The following is a 23,059-nucleotide window of genomic DNA, read 5'->3' on the forward strand; positions in this document are numbered from 1 at the left end:
GGCAAAGCTCTCCATCCATCCATCCATCCATCCCTCCCTTTGCTCTTCTTGTTGTTACTCTTATTGCTACCGTCGATCTTTTGCCATCAGTGTGTGTGTGGGGGGAGTGGGTTCATTCTGCCCAAGTTTTACTGTTTAATTTAGTGTGTGGTGTGTGTGTGTGTGTGGAGGGGGTGGGGAGGGGGTGTGGGGAGAGAGAAAGAGGAGGATTTTTTTTTCCATTGCTTGTGTGCTCTGCATTCCATCCATCCACCCATCCATCCATCCATCTATTTATCCATCCATCTATCCCATCTTCTCTACCTCTTTATTCTTTCTGTCCTACTCTCCATCCATCGCCCCCCCAAATGGCTACGAAGATTAAGAAGGAATTGTGCAGAGAAGCGTACAACCGTGTGCGAGACGACAGCAGTGGGATTAGCTGGTCAGTCCCTGTGTGTGTGTGTGTGTGAAAAAAAATATAGATTATATAGATATATATATAGAGAGAGAGAGAAAGAAAAAGAGAGAGAGAAAAAGAGAGAGAGAGAGAGAGATAAAGCCTGAACTTCGTTCCCTTTCTCATCTAAAACTGCGTCTGATATGTCAGTGCCTCTCTTTCCCCCAATTTTCCAGGACGACCTTCAAATACGAAGGGAATACCATTGTACCTGATTCCGAAGGGCCACAGTATGACGAGTTTAAAACCAGATGCTCAGGTAATGGATGGATGGAGGGATGTGGATGGATAGATCGCTGGATGGAGGGATGGAGGGATGGGATGGGATGGAGGGATGGGATGGAGATGGAGGGATGGGATGGAGATGGAGGGATGGGATGGAGATGGAGGGATGGGATGGAGATGGAGGGATGGGATGGAGATGATGGGATGGAGATGGAGGGATGGGATGGAGATGGAGGGATGGGATGGAGATGGAGGGATGGGATGGAGATGGAGGGATGGGATGGGATGGGGTTGGCCAAACCCCTTGTGTTCTCTTGCCTTTGCTGTGGGAGGGGAGGCATTCCCCTCCCTGCTGTCTGGGTGTTTGTAAAGGCAACTGGCAATCTGTTCAGATCTTTTTTTTTGCTGGTTTATCCTGCTGGGAGGGAGGGAGGGAGGGAGGGAAGGAGGGAGAGAGGGATGGGATGGGGATAGGAGGGAGAGAGGTACAGGGAGAAGAGAGAGAGAACCTCTATACATTGTCATCATGTGATGGTTTGGTTTGTAAAACTCTTACCCCACCCCACCCCCCCCCAAAAAAAGAAACATTGGATGGATTAGTATTAAATCCTATGGAGGAAATTATAGGGTGTGTGTGTGTGGGGGGGGGGGGGGGTGTTGGTGTTTAGGGGGGGGACACAATTATTAAATAGGGTTGAGTTAAATACCAGAAATCTATGTGTGTGTGTGTGTGTGTGTTTGGGTGGTGGGGGGGGTGTGGGGGGGAAGAGAACACTTTTGACAGACCATTGCATGAAGGTGGGTGGGGGGGGGAAGCTGTTTGATTGAGACAGTTTACGAGCTACAAGCCATATTTTGGTATCTCCAGGGTTTCGAAGGAAGTATAACGCTGCACCCGGTCTTTAGTTTGTGTTTCATTGATCCAGTGATCCGTTTAATAAAAGTATAAATCACTAAAGCTGAACTTGTTTTCGGGGGGCGGGGGCGTGGGGGCGAGAGAGGGAAGGGTTTAAGTTAGCATTTTAGACGCTTCTCTCAGGACTGCACCAAAGTTGATTCCTTGCGAAATAAGAATCTCCCGTTGACCACATACAATCGATTTGCCCACGAAATACAGTCATTTCACTTTACCGTATATTCTGTGAAGCGCTTTGAGACATCTCAAAGACACGATAAGGCACTGTATTTAAATGCAAGGATTATACTAATTACCAATTGCATTTGCTTTTTGTCACTTAATATAATTTTCCGTGCGAATCTCTTTCTCTCTGCCCGCCCTCCCCCCCCCCCACCCCCAAAAAAAATACCTCCTGCACGAGTTGAAATATTATGTCAAAGCAGCCGTCCGTGACCAGCTGTAAAATTGCGAATTTCTTAAGGTGTGGCACTTAATTGAGTGGGAAAAAAAGTGTTGGGTTCAACCCAGAATTGCAAAACAAAGTGTTCCTCTCACTGCGCAATGTGCGACTGGAGGCAGTTTGCAAACTCGGAGTTGAAAACTTTGAAAGTTAATGGTGTCAGGTTATAACAGATCTGGATTTGAAGAGAATTGATCTTTCAGCATTTCCTAATGAGGCGTCTGTCCGCTTGCCATTTGAAACCAATACGTCCCGTACATATACTTCTCTCCAAGCAAGGAATTTGTAATGGTCACAGCCATAGATTCGGCCTCTTGTATAGGAGGCAGATGTAAAGGAGGGAGGGGAAAGCCTTTTTTTTTAGGAATACTCTTACAGAAAGACAACTCTACGTAATTTATCCACCTCAATTACTCTATAAGGGGCAGAGTTTAACCATTCTGCACGGTGATATCTCTTGGTTAGCGCTATGCTTAATAATAAATAATAATAATCCTTGCATTTGATATAGTGCCTTATCTCTCTTCAAGATGTCTCAAAGTGTAGTGATTGGATCTGGGGTGAAAGACACTGTGTAAATGTCATTCTAATAATACTAATCCTTGGATTTGATATAGTGCCTTATCACAAATAGTGTGCAATAGGCTGAAAACTGGGTTGTTTCTGTGTTTTTTTTAAAAAAATGGTTTAAGACCTTCCTCCTTTTTGACACCCCCACCCACCCACCTACTTGCTTACCTGTGGGGTGGAATGGGATGATGTCTTATCATTACTCTGTCACCAGCAGGTGGTGAGTGAGTGCAATGCCTCCCTCTTGTTTTCCTCACCTTGTACCATATGCAAAGGTGATCCTGCGGTAGAAATTGTTAACCCATCACCTTGTGCTAGCACCCGATTTCCAGAGAGCAGTTTTAACTCAATGCAGTAGATGATTATCTTAGCATGCAATCTCCCCCCCCCCCCCCCCCCCCGCACTTCCTACCATCGCTTTAAAATAAGCTCTTTCATTATGTTTCAAAATGCTATATGAATATATAAATTTGCAAATATGGCATAACTGTTTAGTGTATTGTAAGTTGACTAGTTCTGCCTCCTTCCCTGTGTGTGTGTGTGTGATTTCTAAATCAATGGGGCACCTAATAACACTGAAAATGATGGTTTTGGTGATGTTATTAATAATAATAATAATCCTTGCATTTGATATAGCGCTTTTCACGTCGGGAGGACGTCCCAAAGCGTTTATTTGGAGCACTGCTCTGCTTTGAGTATCTATACGTATATATTTTTTTTGCCCGATTTATTGGTAGAATCAAAACTCCCATTGAGTTCTAAACGTGCGCTGAAATATGTCCTGTGGTTGTGTCTCTGTCTCTAACATTCTGGTTGGTGGCCAGATGACAATAGATTATTTGCATTTGTACGGATTACCACTGGAGATGAGATGAGCAAACGATACAAGTTTGCCCTGATCACCTGGATCGGAGACAACGTCAGCGGACTACAAAGAGCCAAAGTGGGCCCCGACAAGAGTTTAATAAAAGACGTGGTTCAGGTACGTTCTTCAAGTTTGCTGAATCGTTTGCTTTTCGAAGCTTATTCAGTAACATTTAGATTTATACAACGTTTTATAGCACTTCTCACTTCGGGTGCACATCGCACTCAAATCACGTCACACAGGTGACTGGGCAGCCAAGCTTTTGGGGGTAGGATGGGGAAACTGAGGCCAGGAAAGTACTGTCAGAAAATAATCCCCATTTTTGTTCTTGGAAACAACTTCAAACATTTTCATTATTAACCCGTGGTTGTAAATATTGATTCAATTTTCCTGAGTGAACCGTGCAAACTATGGGGAAGTTCTCATTAGTCTATCTGACAATGGCTGTTAGCCATTTCCAATGATTATTTGGTGTTGCAAGCCATCCCATCTCCCATTGGAAAGGCTAAAATACGGAGTTAACTTTGTTTTTTGTAAAAAAGGGTTTTAGGCCTATTTAAAGGGCTATGTGCAAAGTAATAGCTAAACAGTTGATAATAAATAGTCCTTGCATTTGACACAGCACCCCATCACGTTGTCGAGACGTCTATCTTGTCACCTTCCTTGTCTGCACTCTTTCCACCCCCCCACCCCCACCTCACATATTCTTTGAGTTATGCCAATATATTTTATTCTCACTTGTGTTGGTTTGTTTAATTTTCACGACGTTATTTATTCACCAACATAACAGCGCTGCAATTTCCCGTGCACTTGTGCTCCTGAAGTGAAAGGAGCTCATCTCAAATGCAAGGATTATTATTATTAATATTAACATTAATTATTAATGTCTTCAGAGCTACAGACCAGGCCAGGAATGCTTTGCAGCAGGCATGACCCATTGAGCCTGGAGTAGATTTTCACCCAAACAAAAGTGAGCTGTTGGTGATTTGACTGGCTCAATAATGAGTTAATTGCTGATAAATCAAATAGTTTTTACGGTATTTGTGCTCAGCAGTCAGCCCAACCCATTCTTGTTGTACCCAATGTTACTCATGTGCCAGCTTGGCTCCAATTGAAGCACTCTCGCCTCTGGGTCAGACAACATTTAGTGGGTATCACCTTCACTTTACTTGAATTATATGTGCTTCTATTTGTGAATCACATATCGAATTCTAAGCACTTTAAAACAGTGTGACTGTGTGTGTATTCTGTGGGTGAATGCGGCAGCCAATTTCCATGTAATGTCCTAGTAATTAATCCACAGCCACTTTGAAGACTGAATTTGTCTGAGTATGGCTTCCATAATGCCATATGAGCCAAAGATAGGCCATATTATTAAAATATATATATCGCATTTGGGAAGAGTTTAACTGGGGATTGTTTTGAACTTTACCGTAGCCTTGGAGGAACATTTGGGGGTTTGATGGTCGAACATAGTGGAAGTTGTAGCTTTTAAACATCATTGTCTTAATAACAGAAGTTTATTTTTACATACGTGTATCATCTGGAGCATGCAGGATGTCAAGGCATTGTAAGCTCCAGGGTCTGTCTGTTGTACTTTGTGAAATGTAAATCTAACATCCTGTATTTTCTTGCTCTGAGACGGGCCTGATTTTTTTTCAATTATTAATTTCCTTTTTTTTAATAACAAAGCAAAGTAACAGTAAGAACTTGCTGTGATGTCGTCTTGACTACTGCCTATGAAAATTTGACTTGAGATATTCCCAACAACAAGTTGAATTAGAATGGCACCCTTCACATGGGGTAATGTCTCAGAGCGCTGAAACATGCAATGATCTGATCCACATTTATTTGTATTGCAGTTTGTGAGGTGAGCTCTATTGTACAGGATACACTCACTCACAGGCTGGGCTTGTTGAAGTATAAATGAGCAATAACGTCCAACATAGACTGAACGGTTTTATTAGCAGTACAGCTTAAATGGCAGAACCACTCTTCTCTTAATATTCCTGCAGCCCCCCCCTTGATTGCCATTCTGTGTTTTCATTGTAATTTGAAACTAAATTAATGGCACTCTTGAAGCTACGGTAATGGCAGTGTTTGCAGTCTGCAGTAGACAAGTAGAACACTCCCAATTAGGAAATTACAACAACTGGCTGGAATCTAGTCATCCGTGTTAAAGCTTGTTTAGTACTGTGAATTTTATATGGTAAACTGAGTTTCGATTTGGCGTACAAACTAACTGTGCATAGCAGCAGCAGGACACAACCTGCTTCGTACTGTCAGGGAAAAATCTGTACTCTGTGAATTAGCATGAGTGTCAGGCCTCAGCAGAAAGCAAACCAGGTTGGATCACACAATGCAGCTTTTGTACCATATGATAAACTGGTTTTAAATACAGCTGGTGTGAAATTTCGAATTGGTAGACAGACAGACAGACGGGCTTGGTCATTTTCTTTCAGTGAAGAGCCTTATTGAGTTTTCAAGCACTCCATCTACGCTCTCAAAGCTTTTTATTAATTCTTCCATTTTGATTCTGAGTGTTCATGTTTCTATTTTGAGTGAACCTTCGTGCACTCCTCTTTTGATCCCTCTGTCCAACACCCCCCCACCCACCACCCCCATAAAAAATTTGCAGTACTTCGCAAAGTTTTCCTCTGTGCTCTATGCAAAGTTTATAAATTAGATACCTCGAAATCACAGATTTGGTTCACTTCTAATATGGCTTTATAAATAATAATACTTGCGTTTGATATAAAAATTATATAATTGCTATAAAAGGATAATTTACCCTTATTTTCGTCTCTTTTCCCCCCCAGGCCCCCAGCATCTGGGAATAAATAATTCCCCTTCCTTGTAGTTTTTCCCAAGGGGTGAATAGCGATGTGATCATGCGGAAGTTTTCAAACGGATTACCTTTTGGTTAGAGGGGAACTGGAACAAATGTCCATTAATAGTGTATCTTCATGCTTGAGAGAATGAATGCGTTCTCCTGTCAGATCGCTCTTCTGGTGTTGGAGCCTTGGGTGTGGAAGAAGTTATTTCCACACAAAGAATAGTGTTTCAATGCTTTCTTCATTCTCACTATTTAGATTTGTGCAGGAGCTAAAGTGTTATTCCAAACAGTTTTTGGATTTGAATGTTACCGAGTGAAGTAAGCAATGAAGGGAGCTCTCAAAATCTTAATAAACTTATCAGTCGGGGTTCTCTACTTAAGAGCAGGGAAGCAAATAACTTTGAAAGCTAGTATTCCGTCACTTAACGCAGGATGTGGACTGAATGGCAAATAACTGAATAGAAGCAGAAAATGCATTCATTCAAACCACAACTTTGACAATTGTAACCATTCAGTTGTTTTCAGTCACCACGAAAATTGCACAGTTTCGTGTAACAATCATCCCCATTTCCATGTGGCGCTTTATCATGTCTTCGAGACGTCTCAAAGCACTTCACAGAACATACTGTAAAGCGAATTGACCGTATATTTTGTGGGCGCAACGTGGCAGCCACTTGCGCATCAATGATTTTGCATTTCACTGTTGTAAGTGAGTTTGGTGTGTGTGTGTGTGTGTGTTGCAGAACTTTGCAAAGGAGTTTGTCATCTGCGACCAACGAGAACTGGATGAGGACTACATTAAACAGGAGCTGAAGAAGGCTGGAGGAGCCAACTATGATGGACAGGCTGCCTACGGTGAATGACGTGTGTGAGCAGCGGTGCATCTGCTGTGGCTATGGGGTGTGGAGGAAGTCGGAAATCCTGTATAACTGCCCCTCCACTCATATCAAGCTCCAAAGGACTTGTACTCATTCAGCTTCGTGAATACCCTTTAAATTTAGTTTGGAGGTGCATGTGGCAGTCTGGCAGGCACAATCAAAAGCTTTTCATTGATATTGTTCGGTCCTGTTTTTTTTCTTAACCCCAATTGTTAAGCCTGTTTTTCTTTCCAATTAAACGGCCCAAGGAGAAGGTTTCTAGTTTTTGTTTCAACTTTTCTATGCAAGTTTTCCGAGGCTCCTTGTCTGGGATGGGGGTGGGAGGGAGTGGGGAGGGAGAGGAATGTATGTGGTGGGCTTAAGGAACAAAAGCAAAAGATTATTTAAACCACTGCAGAATAAACTTTTTGAAAAATAGAAGCAAGAGCCTGCGTTTTATTTAAAGCAAACCAGTCTCCTCTTAGCTCTTGATTTTGTTTTCCAGACAGGGGACTCTTTAAGTAGCACATTGCAGCCCTGTGATATCACAAGATTGGTTTGGATGAAGAAGGCCCTTCAGCCCATCTGATATCATCCCTCTAGAATACTCACCTCTGTCGGTCTCCCATCAAGCTGCTTTTAAATGAGTCCCAGTGTCCTGGTCTCAACTACCCCTTCCTGGCTATGTGTTCCAGTTGTTAATCACTCTCTGGGTAAAGGAAAAACGTCAAGGTGTCTATCCTGAAATGAGAACATCTGTTAGTGATATTTATCTATTCCTGTATATTCAAAGCTGCACCACTGCAACTACATGAAAACTGCATTTGTTCCCTTGATGTATCTTGCAATGAGATCTAAGAGGCATGTGGGGTAACTCAATTCTTCACGGGTAACCTCCAGGCAAAAGTAGCTAATATCTTGCACCTCTGGTTTGCACACATACTGGGCTATTGGAGGTAATCGGTTTACCTACAACTAAGGTACAGGAAGCAATTAGATGGAGTGCTTTTTGCTTCTGTAATAAAATCCACTGTGTTTTGAAGGTATAATAATTATTTGAATTTCTTCAAGGCTGAAGTGCATTAGCCTTCAGTATTCCTGCCTGCCCAGTTAATTTGTGCATTTTGGTAATGATAATCTGATCCCCTCGGGACAATTCTATGTTGCATGCGATTTATAATCCTTGAAGGAGCTGCACTAATTAAACCGATTACAAATTATCTTGTATCAATCCTTTCGCACAGTGTCAACTAAGCTGACACGAGAACGTTTCCATTTTATTTATGAACAGTTGATGAAGTCCAAGCAGATCCTTTTAGGTTTTTTTTTACTATGTGGGGAAGGGAAGGGGAATTGATCCAAGTTTTGTTTGATATGCAGAGTTGATAGGATGTAGAATGTGTGTGTGTGTGTTGGTGTGTAGACAAAGATAGAATCCATATTAGCTTCCAAGGGGGAACTAGATAAATAGCTAAAAAGGAGTCATTTATGGGGGAAAAACATGGACTGAATGGACTGTTCTTTCCAATAGGCAGCACAGACACGATGAGTCAAATAGCCTTCTGTGCTGTAAACTTCTATTCTTGTTGCATTTTGCCCACAAAATATACAGTTAATTCTCTTTACAATTCTCTTTGAAGCTCTTTGAGAGGTCTCCAAGACGTGATACCGTGCTATTATTATTATTAATAATTGTCATTTCACAGCATATTGCTTTTGAGTGTTTTCTAACGGGGAAAAATATATTGTTTTCATATAAACATAGGCAAACGAGTAGAGGGAAACGGTTGCAAGTGACATCTCTTCCTTTGAGAGATTTCCTCTCAGCAGCACAGTATCCTCTTTCCACATCTGGCAACTTGGCTTCAGCTCTGGCTGATCAACCGGGCAGCAGAAGGTCAAATAAGAAAACCAGTGGAGGCTTTTCTCTCTGGCGTTTTGTGCTTGATTCATTTGAGAAATCGAAACTGTTCCAATAACTTTATAAACGTCCAACGAAGAATTCTGCATGTTAACCTCAGAACCGAAATGGAATGTTTTATTGAAAAAAGGCACTAACGTGACCATGATGATATGACTTTAATTAAACGGAAGGATAATTCCACCAGTAAATATTCTAAATGATTGGGCATTTAGCCATAGGCTTTTGCCTTTACCCTGTCTATACGATTTTGGTGCGGTTAGTAACTATCTGCGTCTATCCATGGTTGGGTCTGGGGTGATGTCACCTAAGGGGAATCTTTCCGTGGACCCGCTCCTTTGAGTGTCTGTTAAATATTAGTTCTGGACCCAGGGGATCTGTGCGTGCGTGCTTACAGGGCTGCACGGAGAAACTTTGTGCCAAGTAATAAGCCGAGAGCAGCACTGAAATCCGTGGGTAAATACACATCAGTGACACCTAGTCAAGAAAGCATGCTCTCCTTTTAACTCACAAAACAATAGTGAGTGCCTGCAAAGGTGGGTTAGCAGTAGGGCTATTACATTTGCCTTTGAGAACCCATTCCAATTCTCTCTCAGTGAATTGGCTGGGTCTCTTCCTAGCCTGGGTATAAGGGTAGCGGTTGATATTACAGGACGATGAAGCAGCAGGGAAACCTATTCCATAAGACACGTAGCTTCCACTGTCCAATACTAAATATCCTTGGTAGTAGACTGCCTTGGCTTACCAGCCCATTGTGGTCAGAGAGGAGATGGTAAACCAGAGAAAGGGACTTATAATGGGTTGAATCCAGAATCAGCGAATAAAATCCAGAATTGGGCTCCAATGCCCTGGAATACTATTTCCCATCACATCCACACGCTCGCTCCTTGAGTGTTGGGACAATCAACATCTCTGCAGTTGATGCCAATGATGTTGCTAAGATCCTCGTGGAGGTACAATTCTGTCCTAGTAATAATAATAACACGTGCCTTTGATACCACGCCTTTCACATCAGGTGGACATCTCAAAGCGCTTCACAGGATTTACTGTAAAGTGTAGCGACTGTATTTTGTAGGCAAACGCGACAGTCAATTTGCGTAATCACCCACAAGCAGCCATGAAGTGAATGCTCGATTTTATCTGGGGGATTGTTGGCCAGGAAACCGGAAGAAACACCCTGCTCTCTTTGAATAGCGCAAAAGGACCTTTAATGTCCACATGAATAGGCACAGACGGGACCTTGGTTTAACGTCCACCCGAGTAGGCAAACTCCCACTGGCTCATGCCAACTAGTGGAAAGCTCACTGTTCTCCTGGCCTCGGGCAGATGGAAGGAGCTTGATCAGTTGAGCGTCCTCTTCAGTTTCCATGTTTTTCTCTTACTGTTCTGTTCCCAGAGGTTTGTGCAGCTCGGCAGCTCATGTTGTCGTGGCAACATATTCTTCCGAGTTGTCTTCACAGCGGCCGAGATGGGGCTGAGTGCAGGCAAACCTGGATTTCGCTTCAAGGTTATATAAAAATGAACATTAAAAATAAAAGCAGCCTTGGGAGAAACGAAGTCAGGTCACCACTGACTGAATTGATGCCGACACACAAAGGGAACAGGACAAGAGGTGATAGATTCAGGGATACGGAGAGCAACTTTTGGGCAGTATTTCTTTACACAGAGGGTGATAAACACACCATATCACCACTAGCAGAGTAGGAATTTGTGAGACCAGCCAGGGCAGGGGAAGTGGCCTTCATTACTATGAATGGGAGTCTCTCCTAGTATCCGAGCCAGCAGTCCCCCAGATAAAATTGGGCATTCGTTTCGTGGCTGCTCGTGGGAGATTGACTGCAAGTTGACTGTCGTGGTTGCTTTCAACACCACCCTTTTCTCATTCCGACATGTCACCTCTTAAGCTACAAGAGGGTACAAGATCCCCGCATGACAACGCTCTACATGGGTTCTCTTCCGCAATCTGTTTGCTGGTGGAGCCCAACAACAAAGCATTGTTATTGCTTCCCAGGCCACAGATGGTGCGGAGAATAACAGAAGTTCATTAAATAAGACTGGAATCCGCGAGCAAATAACAGTCAACGTCGAGCACTGTCTGGAAACAGGGAATGGGGAACTGTTGTTTAGTTTAGCGTCGATACGACTAATTCACATGCTTTCCTGGAGGACACAGTGGCATGACCAGAGTTCTGTAACAATTAGAGAGTGTTTGAACTTAATTTTTTGTAGAGCGTTACCACAACTTAATACATTCAGAACAACATTTTTTCTGTTAAACATTAGTACTATATTCAGTGGAAATCTAATGAAGATAGTTTGGCTACTTTGTTAAGATCTGATGGCACAATAGTTGACTTGAAACAACCGCTCATCCCTTGTGACCGCATTAGAGTCAGCCTTGGTGGAAAATAAAGAGTTTTTATGTGAAGTCAACGTAACGGGCANTTTTTTTTCAAGGCAATAAAACCGGGGGAACCTTGCTCGACTATCGTCATAGTGAGGAGAGCAGCTCACTCTTTTAAATGTTCGTTTCTAATTTTCTCAATCTCTGAAGGGAACTGGAATAATTGTTTTCACCAATCTGGGGCAGCAAGCTCTGAAATGATAATAAGTTTCCAGGGGACTTCAAACCTCACAGTAAAACACCGCTCGCAACCTGGTACACTGAGACCGGAACAGGAGCAGAATTAATTGCACTGTACCCTTTAAACGCTTTGTGGTTTGATGCCCACAAAGGAATGGCAAAGGAGTTTCATCAGCCAGCTACTTCAAAGAAGCAGAGTAAGAGTCAACAAATTCACGATAGTTAAAGGGAATTTCAAGACAGTCAAGAAGAAAATATTTCTTTATTTACAAGGGCAATTGGCAGCTGGAACTCAGTGAGGCCAGACCATTTAAAAACAGCTTGTTGCTATAGAAGATAGTAGGTTTGGTATCCTGGAAGGATGAGACTGCATGGGCCCCAGATAGCTACTTTATCCAAACCTCTCTTGCGATTACTGCCTCGCCCTGAAAATCAACGTGTGCAAAGTGTTAGGACTAAATTTGGCACTTTGCTCTATTTCATTTTCTGATTGCTTTACAATAAAAGCCGTGAATCGCTTTTAGACATCTTGCCTACATGAGAGATGCTATACCAGATGCAAGGATGATTAATTCATTATTATTATTATTGTGAAGAATAACAAAAGCAAAATCTATGCAGGAGGACATTTTCTCGAATGCGCCTCCATTTAATTCATTGTCACTTAAAAATGGCAGTTACGTCAAGGAAGAAACAGCAACAACTTGCATTTATATAGCATCCTTCACGCAGGGTAGCGTCCCAGAGCAACACCCCTTATGCTCTTATGCTCATGAGTCACAAACCCTGTAGATTGATCACTGGGACCTGATCGGATGAGCTATAAGCAAAGGAAAACAAGGAAACTGCTAACAAAAGCTTCTTCCAGTGACATTAAAGGCTCCTGTATTGATCACTGCAGTAGAAAACTACAAAGGAGCCCAGGGAATGTATTGATCACTGTTCAACAACACTGCTCAAAGCTTCTCTGCAGTGTACTGACTGTAATATTAACCACTAATGAAAAATTAAGTTGAATCAATTGATTCTGCTGATCACATTTGTCATATCCTACATCCTACAGACACTACAACTTGAGAGCAATTACTTGCAAACGCTTTAAGATGTTTTTTGACATACCAAATGGAGGGATTATTACTGTTATTGAGTGAGAAAATATGGATTGTCCAGGAAAGTTCTATCCTGGAATGCAGAGAAGATAAATGTTGGCATAAAATGACACTAGTAGGAACATAAAGAAGAATACTACAGATCCTGGGAGGTGCTATCATTGGATGGAGAGCAAGCAGAAGAATACAAGACCTTCTATACATTGATTTCTTACACAGGAAATGGTTCTTCTGAGAAGCTAAGGGGAGGTGCAACTTTATAGCCTGACACAAATTTGGAGCTAAATAAGGTCACAAATGTGCACACAGTGCATTCAGTGAGTCTTGAATTTTCTTTTACTGTAGTTGTTGAAGACGTAAGAGTAAAAGGATTTTGTTTAATTTTTTTTCAATTACAGCACAGTAACTGTCTTTTTCAGCGAGATGAAATGCTGTTTGTTCAAAGAGATGAGAGAAACGCAATGAGTAAGGTTAACCCCACATTTCCCCCAACCCGTACCCTTCTTGAGACGTGTTAGACGCTGCTCAAAGGGAACCAAACTTGGCCTAAGTCACTGTGCTTGAAAGAAGCATGACAATCATGTCGTAAGGACGTATGGTGAGTGGGTGCAGAGGAGGGGAGGAGGAAGGAAGAGAGAGAAGATAATTTCTTCCTCTACAGTGTTCATGCATCATGTCCACAGCATGTGGCCTACCCTAGCATAGAGAGTTAGAATACATTAGTAATGAACCTGAAATATCTTGTTAGAGATCTGTAAATTGAGCTTAAACAAAGACTGGCGTTTTTTACCAGCTATTCCAATTGGCAGAATATCGAGTGCATTCCCTGTAGCTCAGTGGTTAGAGCACTCGCCTTGCAAGAGAGAGGCCTGGGTTTGCTTGCCGGCAGGGCGAAAACCGTGGGCAAGTTTCTTTACATGCCTAATACTTCAAGAAAAATAAATAAATAAAAAAAATTAGTCACTTCAGTCCACGACTGTTTGTGGGACGCTGCTGTGGGGATTTGGCTGCCGCGTTTTGCCCACAAATGTACAGTCAATTCACTTTACTATATATTCTGCGAAGCGCTTTGAGACGTCTCGAAGAGGTGAAAGGGTCACAGGAAGCGATTTGAGATGTCTAGAAGACGTCTAGATGTCTAGAAGAAAAGCGCTATAGCAAATGCGAGGATTATTATTATTGTTCCCTAATAAGGATGAACACACGCTCGAATAAGGAACCTCTGCATTGCACAATTTGAATTTTGGTTGGAGACTTCCTGTTTGGTTAGGGCACGGTTTTGCACTTTGCTTAGTGATGTGCATTTTCAAGTCAAGTCTTGTTTTGAGTTCCAGTTCTTCATATATTTCTTCCTCCTCCAACGAGAGGGTCAATATTGTTCAAGCTGACATTGCCTTTCCTGCGAACTTAGTGAAAAGCAGAAAAAAGCAGCAATGGACCTGATCAGCTCGGGTGACCAGCCTTGGGAGTAAAGCGTCTTTGGATGTTCTCCCGACTTGAGAGACACTGTATAATTGTAAATTGTATTGTATTTGGGTAAAAACAAGCCCGAGTTGCACATGAGGAGGAATATTGTGAAATATTCTTGTGATTCAGACAAATACAGACAAAATCTTGAACTGATAAATGCAGGGTTTTATAACAGGATCCTTTCTTACAAAATATTATACGTAGATAAATGGGTTATCCTATATAAAATATAATAAAGGAGCTATACAAATGTCATAATATATTGTATTGACTTCATGGCTGTTTGTGGGACATTACTATGCATCCACTGGCTGCCACAGTTGCCAACAAATACACAAGCACTAACCTTTACCTAAGGTAAAATAAAACTCCTGTGGAGGTTAGCACTATAATATATAATGGAATGTTTTCATAATATCAGTCATATACTGTAGTTAACAATGGGAAATCCTGTCTACATCCTAAAGGCAGCTGGCATGCCCTGTAACACCTATTTTGCATCACATTCAGCATGTGCCTTCTGTCGGGAGTGGATCTGACAATATTATTACAATGGTGTGGTCATTTGACAAAATGTTGAAGTTAACAGGACATAACCAAGCAGAAAAAAAAAACCTGCTAATTTTGCCCTTCCTTTCTTTGTAAACGTTATCTGTTTATGCCTTTAAACTGGCAAGCATTTAACCCCTTAGTCCTTAGCATTTTTCCCCCTTTGACAAGCATCGTTTTGGGTCAATGGGGGTTAAATTTTACGATATTCCTAAACACATTCCTAGTGGGATTAAGAGAAATACAATTTTGACCCCATTGCATTTGCTGAACTTTGCTTCGGATACATATTTCACAATAATAGTGTTTTTTTTATTATATTCCCAGTTTACTGGCTCTTATCCAGCTCTATTTCAAGTCTTGGCTTCATTGCCCGCAGTAGATTATTGTTGCCTGGATTTTTTTTTTGTGAGGAGACTTTTGAGCATCTTTAAAATTTCAAAATGCAAAATGTGAATTTCTCATACTGCACTTTACACTGTGGTAACTCACCAGAGATAGGAGGATGTCTGTCAATTTCCGTGTGTTAGTGAGGCATCGCCAGATCAGTTTAGTTTCGTATCCTGTGCACATTTATACTTCATACATTGCCAAACTTGTCAGCAGAGAGGGAGAAGAATTGCATTTAATTAATTCCATGTCATTCTTTCGGCTTCTTGCTTGTTTAAGCAACCATTTGGATGGTCTACTACAATAAAAGTTGGATCTAAACCCATTCTTTCTGTAAATCTAAATTTCGCAGAATAAAAAATTAACCTCTCAACTGCTAAATTTAATAGAGGCGAATGGAACTTTGCTCTCAACGGGACACTTCAGTACCATCAATCAGTATTACATTGACCATGAAGATGGCTGGTGTTGGGACTGAAGGTGGGGTGGAGCTTCCTCTCCGACTGTGCTTATACTCACTTCCTTCCTCTCCCCGGCTTGGAGTCAGGCTCCGCCACTGCTAAGCTACCCCAAGACCCTGCACCTGCATGAAGAGTGCTGTATGAATGCAAGTTGTTATTGTTGTTGTTGAGAGGAAGGTGTGAGTGTCTTTTTGGAGAAGAACAGAAGGGGCTTTGGAGTGAATGCTGAACTGACTTGTTGTACTGTAGCATTCCTGGGATATATACGCTGAGGAAATGAGCAAATAACTAGAGTGAGGTTTACGGCTGGATCCTTCATGCCACCTTCCTTCTGTTAAAATGCAACTGCTCCACGCCAATATCTCACCTTTCAAAAGAAACCACATCCTGCTGAAAGTGATAGACTGTTTGAGTGTTTTACAGACCCACCTCTTGGCAGCAGCAAAACTTACGTGAATAACATGAAATAGGACTAGAGCTGCATAGAACATTACAGCACGCACACAGGCCATTTGTTCCAACTAGTCCCCACCAATCTACACTGTATACTCCATATGAGGCTCCACCTCTCCTCCACCCCTCTATTCCTTTCTCCCTCATGTATGCTTAGTTTCCTCTTAAACATGTTGACACTCTTTGCTGAAACCTATTTTTGTACAGTTAGTTTGCTTTAATAGAGGTTCCTAGCGCCATGTGGCAGTGCGTCCGCAATCGATTGATCTGAGAAAAGTGACAGAGACTTCACAAAATGTCATTTAACCCTTTCCCAGCTGGTGATTTTTCCTGATTTTTATCGGGGTGGGGGGGTGGGCGTCTTCGGCCAGGACACCAGGAGGAACTCCCATAAAGCCATTCTTTCCAACTCCACGACAAACTACAGCCAGCACTCGGGGCAACGTTGCAAACAACTACAAGATACAGCTGCCACAGTGAGCAAAACGAATGCCTGACAAAAAGCGTCAGCTACATTAAACCTTGCGCATAAACAAACACTGGACATCTTATCCCCAGGTCTGTAACACCACAATGCTGGACCTGGGATCTATTCCCGGGATGGCGAAATGATGGGCAAGTTTCCTTACTCCACACGCCTCTGTTGACCTAGCAAACAGGAACCCGGTTGTTAGTCGATTGGTGGATCGCTTTTCCGGGAATAATAATCCCTGAAAAAGATAATAATTTGGTCACTCAATCCACGACTTTTGTGGGACACTGCTGTGTGCAATTGGTTGCCACCAATTAGGATTGAGATATAATTCCCTCCCTCCCTTTCCCCTCAGTCAACTTTTCTTCCTACCTTTCGCATGAAGGAGTTTGACTTCCAATCTATAATAATTATAATCTGCTGCTGTTTTAATGAACTGTGGAGATTGAACACTTTATGTTGGGCTTGAAGACTAACCTTCTTCGATGCAAATGCAATTGCTCCAGCATATTAAACAGGATTTGAGTTGGTCATTAAATTTTATGAAGTCATTCTGCATAAAGGCAACAAAAAAAAAGCCCAACAAGACCCATCTGCCAAGTTGCAGTGATTTGTTTCTTGACCCTGAGTAATGCCAATTACTATCACTCTCAATGACATTTAATCTCACGCACATCTGGTAATGAAATAAGTCGTTGTTCGAGACAGAGTCTGACATGAAACCGATATCAACAGATTTCATTAGACTGAATGAATAAAATGTTGGTGACTATATTGCTGCCGACTATTTGATGATCAACCATTTGTTTTTCAAATGATGGGAAATTTAAGTTGCCACCATCCTATTCTATTACAACATGTACAGGAAATCAGAGGTGAACTGTCTACATTAACATCTCTCCTGAGAACACTGCTGCACTAAAGTGACTGGACTGGCAGAGCTCAATACTCCACAGGTAAAAGCTGGGATGTTCTCAATCAAAGTCATAAATGATAAATGTAATATAGAAATAGACATTATCGGCATTACAGTAAACACGTTAATGTCAGAGCTGAACTCGCTCATTTTGTTCAAATTGAGCTGTATTGAACTAAATTGAGGTAAAATGGACAATTAGGAATGTGCTATGAAATACTAAATAATAATCCTTGCATTTGATGCAGCGCCTTATCACGTCTTCGAGATGTTCCAAAGCACTTCACAGAATATACTATAAAGCATAGTGACTGTGTATTCTGTGGGTGAAACACAGCAGCCAATTGTGCACAGCAGTGACCCACAAACAGTCATGGATTGAATGACGACATTATTATTATTATTATTACCGCAAGTTTCCCCCGAGTAGTTGAAAAGATCTGAGGGAGAGGTAGTGATCAGGGTGAGGGGAGTAGGAAAAGAGGGGGAGGGGATATAAGCATTGATATAGGCCAAATATCTCTGACATATAAAATATAATAAATAATATATAATAAAAGTTGTATCCAATCTCTCGTGACAACCTTATCTCCCTCTACTCCCTATTAATGTATTCATTTTAACAAAGGAAGAAAATTGCCTCAAAGTTACAAAAAATTTGCATTCCTATGCAATGCAACACTAAATTAGTATTAAATACTAATGTGCTAAATACCATGCAATACTAAATTAGATAATTAACTGCCCGTTTGATTTGGCTAGTGTTTTAATATTAATATTTAATGCATTTTTAAAGAAAATGTGCACTGGACAATGTTCTCCCTAAAAGCCAAAAGGGAAGTTTGAGGACCTCGGATGGAAATCCTGATGAAAAATTCATAGGCCCATCACATGGATTACCAGATGTCCTTGACAAAGTGATTCAGTGGAGATACTGGCGAGTCTCCAAAGGCTCTTTTGGATTAAGGCCTCGTCGTGTCATTGAGGAACATTGGTGTCTAAGTAAGAGGAACTTAGTTCAAGTCCAGAAATAAGTAGACACCAATATCAGACACAGAAGCAATGCTTACACCAGTCTGCGTAGGTAGCTTCAAAAATTCTCTGCAAAATTAGTGGCAGATCCATGTTTCTCACTTACCACCTCTCACTTGTGACGGTGGTGATGTTACTATGGGAACACAAATCGGCTGCTATAATCCATTCCCCATAACCACGCTAACACCTTCACTCTGGAGGAAATCAGCACCGAGCCAGACTGAGATTGTTTGGTTCAGAAGTGACTGAGTCAAAGAATTCAGAACAAAATGCCAAACACTCTCGCTTTTTTGTAATTTCACATGAGTTTTTGAGCACAACAATAATATTAATAATAATAATCCTTGCATTTGATATAGCGCCTTGTCGGGTTGCTGAGACGTCTCAAAGCGCTTCACAGAATATATTATTAATTTTAGAGACCGCGTCTTTTGTGAGCGAAACCCGGCAGCCAATTGCGCACAGTACAAGTGCAAAAGTAGCAATATATTTACCTTTAGCCTGTTCGTTCACTAAAAATGATCAGGTTTTCAATTAGATGTCTGGTAAAATGATTAATTTCGGGTTCATTTCCTGAAGCTTCCCTCACAAAAGCACCAGGTGCAAAGCATGTTTGGCCAACATTCATTTATTCCCAGTTTGATTTATATCATGCCACAATGCTTATTTGTCCATCAACCTAACCCCTCACTACACAGCTTAAAACATATATTGGAAAGCAATACAGTAAATAACAAATATATTTGCCTCGCCTTCGATATACTACAGCACCTTTCGGGTCAGGGGGATGTTTCAAAGTGCTTGGATTTACTGTAAAGTGTATTGATTGGGTATTTTGTAGGGGATTACAATGTCAAAAATAGTACCTTTGCATTTGATGTGCTGCTTTATCAAAGTGTCTCAATTCATTACTATTCAAGTCGAGCAACCATGTATTTGAAGGACATTGATAGTGTACAGAAACACCCTTTATAATCTTCACAATTACAGGGCGGTTCATCAGAATACCCATCGACCCCTTCAATATTTCCAGACAGCTTGATCCGAAAGGCATGAGGAGTTAAAACTCAGCTTCAAACTATGTTGAAAAATAATATTATCTCTACCCAGGCTCAAAAAAACAACAACTTTGAAAGCTTGATGGATGCTTTTCAGCCGAAGTTGAGAGGAATGTTTACAGAATTCCGATTAATTAGACACAGCACCAGTTAACTTTGAATCAGCGTTCTCCAGTAGCTCCTGAATTTAACCTCCTAAGATAGGTTAACGCTCCAATTCTTGTCTTCATATTTATGCCCATTTTTTCCCCCTTTTCCTTTCCCTTCTCTGTGTCTGAAGGCGACAACATTTATTGGGGTTCAGTCCCAAAGTTGGTGTCAGCCACCCTTTGGGTCCTGACCAAATACATTGCCAATCATTGATGAACTGAGGAAGTAAGTTTCATAACCTTAAAAAGAGACACGAACAGCAAAATTTCAGACTGCAAAGAAGGCACTATTGAAGTGCAACCACTGTTTGCCTTTGACCCAGACAGATATTACCCGTGTAAAATATGTTCAGAAAGGCATTATCTTGTTGGCAAAAAAATAAATTGAACCAATAAATATTTCTCGAATTCAAATGCAAGAGGGCGTACGAACGAGACAAGCCTCCTCACTGGTGTTCGTGTTGCAATAACTGGAGCCCACAAGTACAACTTTCATGCGTCAACCATTGGAGACACACACATTGAATTCAAGTACACTAGACGCCCAGTGACTGACTCACTGCTGGTCAACTCTAGTCACTAACGGAGAGCAATTGCAATACGGATGAAATGTTGAATCACTTGAAATACCATAAACAGCCTTGCTGCAGCACCGAGGATGGCTGATTGATGCAGCAATGATGACAAGGCCTCAACAGTGATCGGATTTCCTGCAGCAAACAACCTTTTACAGAGGACATGAGATCAGTGGCAAAGCTTTATTCAAACAAAACTCGCTATTTTAATCTTCTCATCTCTATTGTGTCTCCATTGTGACATTGTGACTCCACTGCGCTTTTCAGTTTGGGTCGCCAAGCAGCCAATACCCGAATGATGTTGATTCTTGGGTTAACAAACGATGACGACAATTTGCCTTTAAGTTGCGCCCCTCACGCAGGGTAGCGACTCGGAGCTCCTGATACACTGCAAGTCTCGGTGTCTGAGACACGCAGTCTGCGTAGGTCAGTGCAGAGGACGCATTGAGGCCTTCAATCTATTTGTATACAAGCCCACTGGCAAATGTAGCACAGTATAGCTTGAACAATATTGCCAACTGTGAAGAGTAATTGATATGTCATTGTCGCAGTGATTAAGCTGCAGCAGAATAAGATGTTTCAGCATTTGTCTCTGGTTTGGCTGAAGCAGCAAAGCCCTGCCACCAGAAACACAACATCCTCAGTTGTCAGAGATGTATTTTGACTCGGTCTATTAAGTGGATTGGTGCAAGTGCACAGCACTCAAGTCAGGTATTCAGGCTTGAGACGCAGTTGCAAAGTGTCTGAAGAGGAAGAGAGAAGAAATAGGGACATCTCCATACAACGGAACTGCTGGAGCAAGCAGAACTACACCCTCTTCGATGTCAGAGGTGTCCAGCGGACTGAAAAGTCCTTCTTTAGTGGTGAAGCACGTGCAGAAAAGGTGCACAAGAGGGTATAATATAATAATAATCCTTGCATTTGACATAGCACCTCATCACGTCTTCTAATAATAATAATCCTTGCATTCGATATAGCGCTTTTCACACCTTCTAGACGTCTCAAAGCGCATCACAGAATAGACTGCAAAGTGAATTGACTGTATGTTTTGTGGGCGAAACGCGGCAGCCAATTGCGCACAGCAGCGTCCAACAAACAGTCATGACCAAATTATTATTATGATTATCTTTTTTCTTACCGCGCACACTGAAGCCTGTGCCTCTTGAGCAAATAAATGGGAGAGCAAAGCGAAGCGAACTATTGCGATTGGACCAGAACCTGTCAACCGCTGGAGAATCACTCCCTCTCACACTCCCACTTCCACTCTCTCTGCCTCGAAACCAGAAAAGTCCTGAGGCATCAGCCTCCCTCCCTGCTTGAATCCCGGCTACAGGCCAGCGGTGAAGTGCTTATACTTCAGAACTGTCTGGCCTGCCCTGCTTTCATTGATTACTCCCACCATGGCTCATCTTCTGTTGCTGTTGTTGCTGGAGCCAGAACATGAGCTCAGATTTTTATTGAGTTTCCAGGCCAGAGCTTGCTTTGCGCTTGCTGAGCACCAACAAAACAGGAGGATTTGGCAGGATTCGGACCCAATCAGTCTAAGATGTAACTGCAATAGCAATCTTGTGCCACAATAAAGAGAACGCACAGTGTCCTTTCAGCTCTGAAACCCTCCACCCCTGACTGATGGAAAGTAATGATGATAACAATCGTAATAATTTTTTCCTATAATAATAATGCTTACATTTGATATAGTGCCTTTCACACCAGATGGACGTCTCAAAGAGCTTCACCGGACATACTGTAAAGTGCAGTGACTGTATGTGTTTTGCAGATATGACATCTAATAAGCTGAATCTTCCCAAAGCGCCTCACACCCATAATTGCTGTCACATGTAGTGACTGTGTATTGGTCGGCAAATGCAGCAGGTCCCAAAACAGCAATGAAGTGAGTTATCGTCTCTTTTTGAACAGTGTTATGGGAGCATTAGCATAGGGTTTAACGTCTCACCTATGACAGGGAAGGGCTCTGCCCAGATTGCTCTATAGCGTTAATGTGCATGTTTTCTCGCCCTGCAAAATGTGTGAGATGAGTTTGGTAAATTCTTTGCTTCTTGGTGGCAGGTTTGAAGCGTAAAAAGCATCTTAGGATTCAGCATAAATTGTTATTGCTAAAACGGCAACTTTTCCTTTCTGGGGAAGTCTATATATAAGTCACCCAGGTTGGAATAAGTGGAATAAAATCCGAAATTGGAGTTAGTCCAACTAAAGCAGCAATTTGGAATTTTCTTAAGAAAAAAAAGGTTCATGAAAATCAATAAGTTAAACATGACAAGATGCCGCCCTGTGCGACTGGTGCAATATAAATGCAAATTATTGTTGGTCTTGTCGTCAGTTTGGAGCAGGTCAATGAGGGAAGTGTTAGCCAATATCCAAAGTTGAATGCATCACTTGCACATTCCGTTAATGCAGTGCCTTATCTCTCAATCTCGTACCATCTAGTAACTGTTACTGAATCACAGCTTCATTAACTGGCTGACCTGATTAATACAGTAACAGTCTTCCTCTCTTCCAGGGTTAGACAGCAAAGAGAATATTGCTTTTCGCTTCCATTTCTTCCTCCCCTCCACACTGCATACCACCCCAACCCAACCCTCCTCGTTGGGGAGATAATATTCTCTCAGCTGATTAAATCTGGTCAGGAATGAAGTGCTGTCTAGTCTGCTCCCAGTGCAAATGAAAAACAATGGTAAACCTGACATTGATGGTACCCACAACGAGTAACCTACATTTGCAAGAGGTCCCTTTGCTTCCAGCTGCATCT

General features: G+C 41.8%; 1 protein-coding gene across 1 annotated transcript; it reads left to right on the forward strand.

Moving 5' to 3' along the window:
- Positions 1–225: 225 nt before the first annotated feature.
- On the forward strand, positions 226–7,588 carry cotl1 (coactosin-like F-actin binding protein 1). The gene is made up of 4 exons (XM_042340509.1): positions 226–424; positions 616–698; positions 3,417–3,574; positions 7,037–7,588. The coding sequence occupies exons 1-4, from the start codon at positions 348–350 to the stop codon at positions 7,154–7,156; spliced, it is 438 nt and encodes a 145-aa protein (XP_042196443.1). The 5' UTR covers positions 226–347; the 3' UTR covers positions 7,157–7,588.
- The last annotated feature ends 15,471 nt before the right edge of the window (positions 7,589–23,059 follow it).

This window comes from Callorhinchus milii, unplaced genomic scaffold (genome assembly GCF_018977255.1).
Source record: "Callorhinchus milii isolate IMCB2004 unplaced genomic scaffold, IMCB_Cmil_1.0 Scaffold14, whole genome shotgun sequence".
In the NCBI taxonomy this organism is placed as follows: domain Eukaryota; kingdom Metazoa; phylum Chordata; class Chondrichthyes; order Chimaeriformes; family Callorhinchidae; genus Callorhinchus; species Callorhinchus milii.

Excerpts from the sequence above, each read along its gene's own strand:
- cotl1 (XM_042340509.1), top strand. The coding sequence starts at position 348 with ATGGCTACGAAGATTAAGAAGGAATTGTGCAGAGAAGCGTACAACCGT. Across the intron at positions 425-615 it reads GACAGCAGTGGGATTAGCTG|GACGACCTTCAAATACGAAG; the intron begins GTCAGTCCCTGT and ends CCAATTTTCCAG. Across the intron at positions 3,575-7,036 it reads TAATAAAAGACGTGGTTCAG|AACTTTGCAAAGGAGTTTGT; the intron begins GTACGTTCTTCA and ends TGTGTGTTGCAG.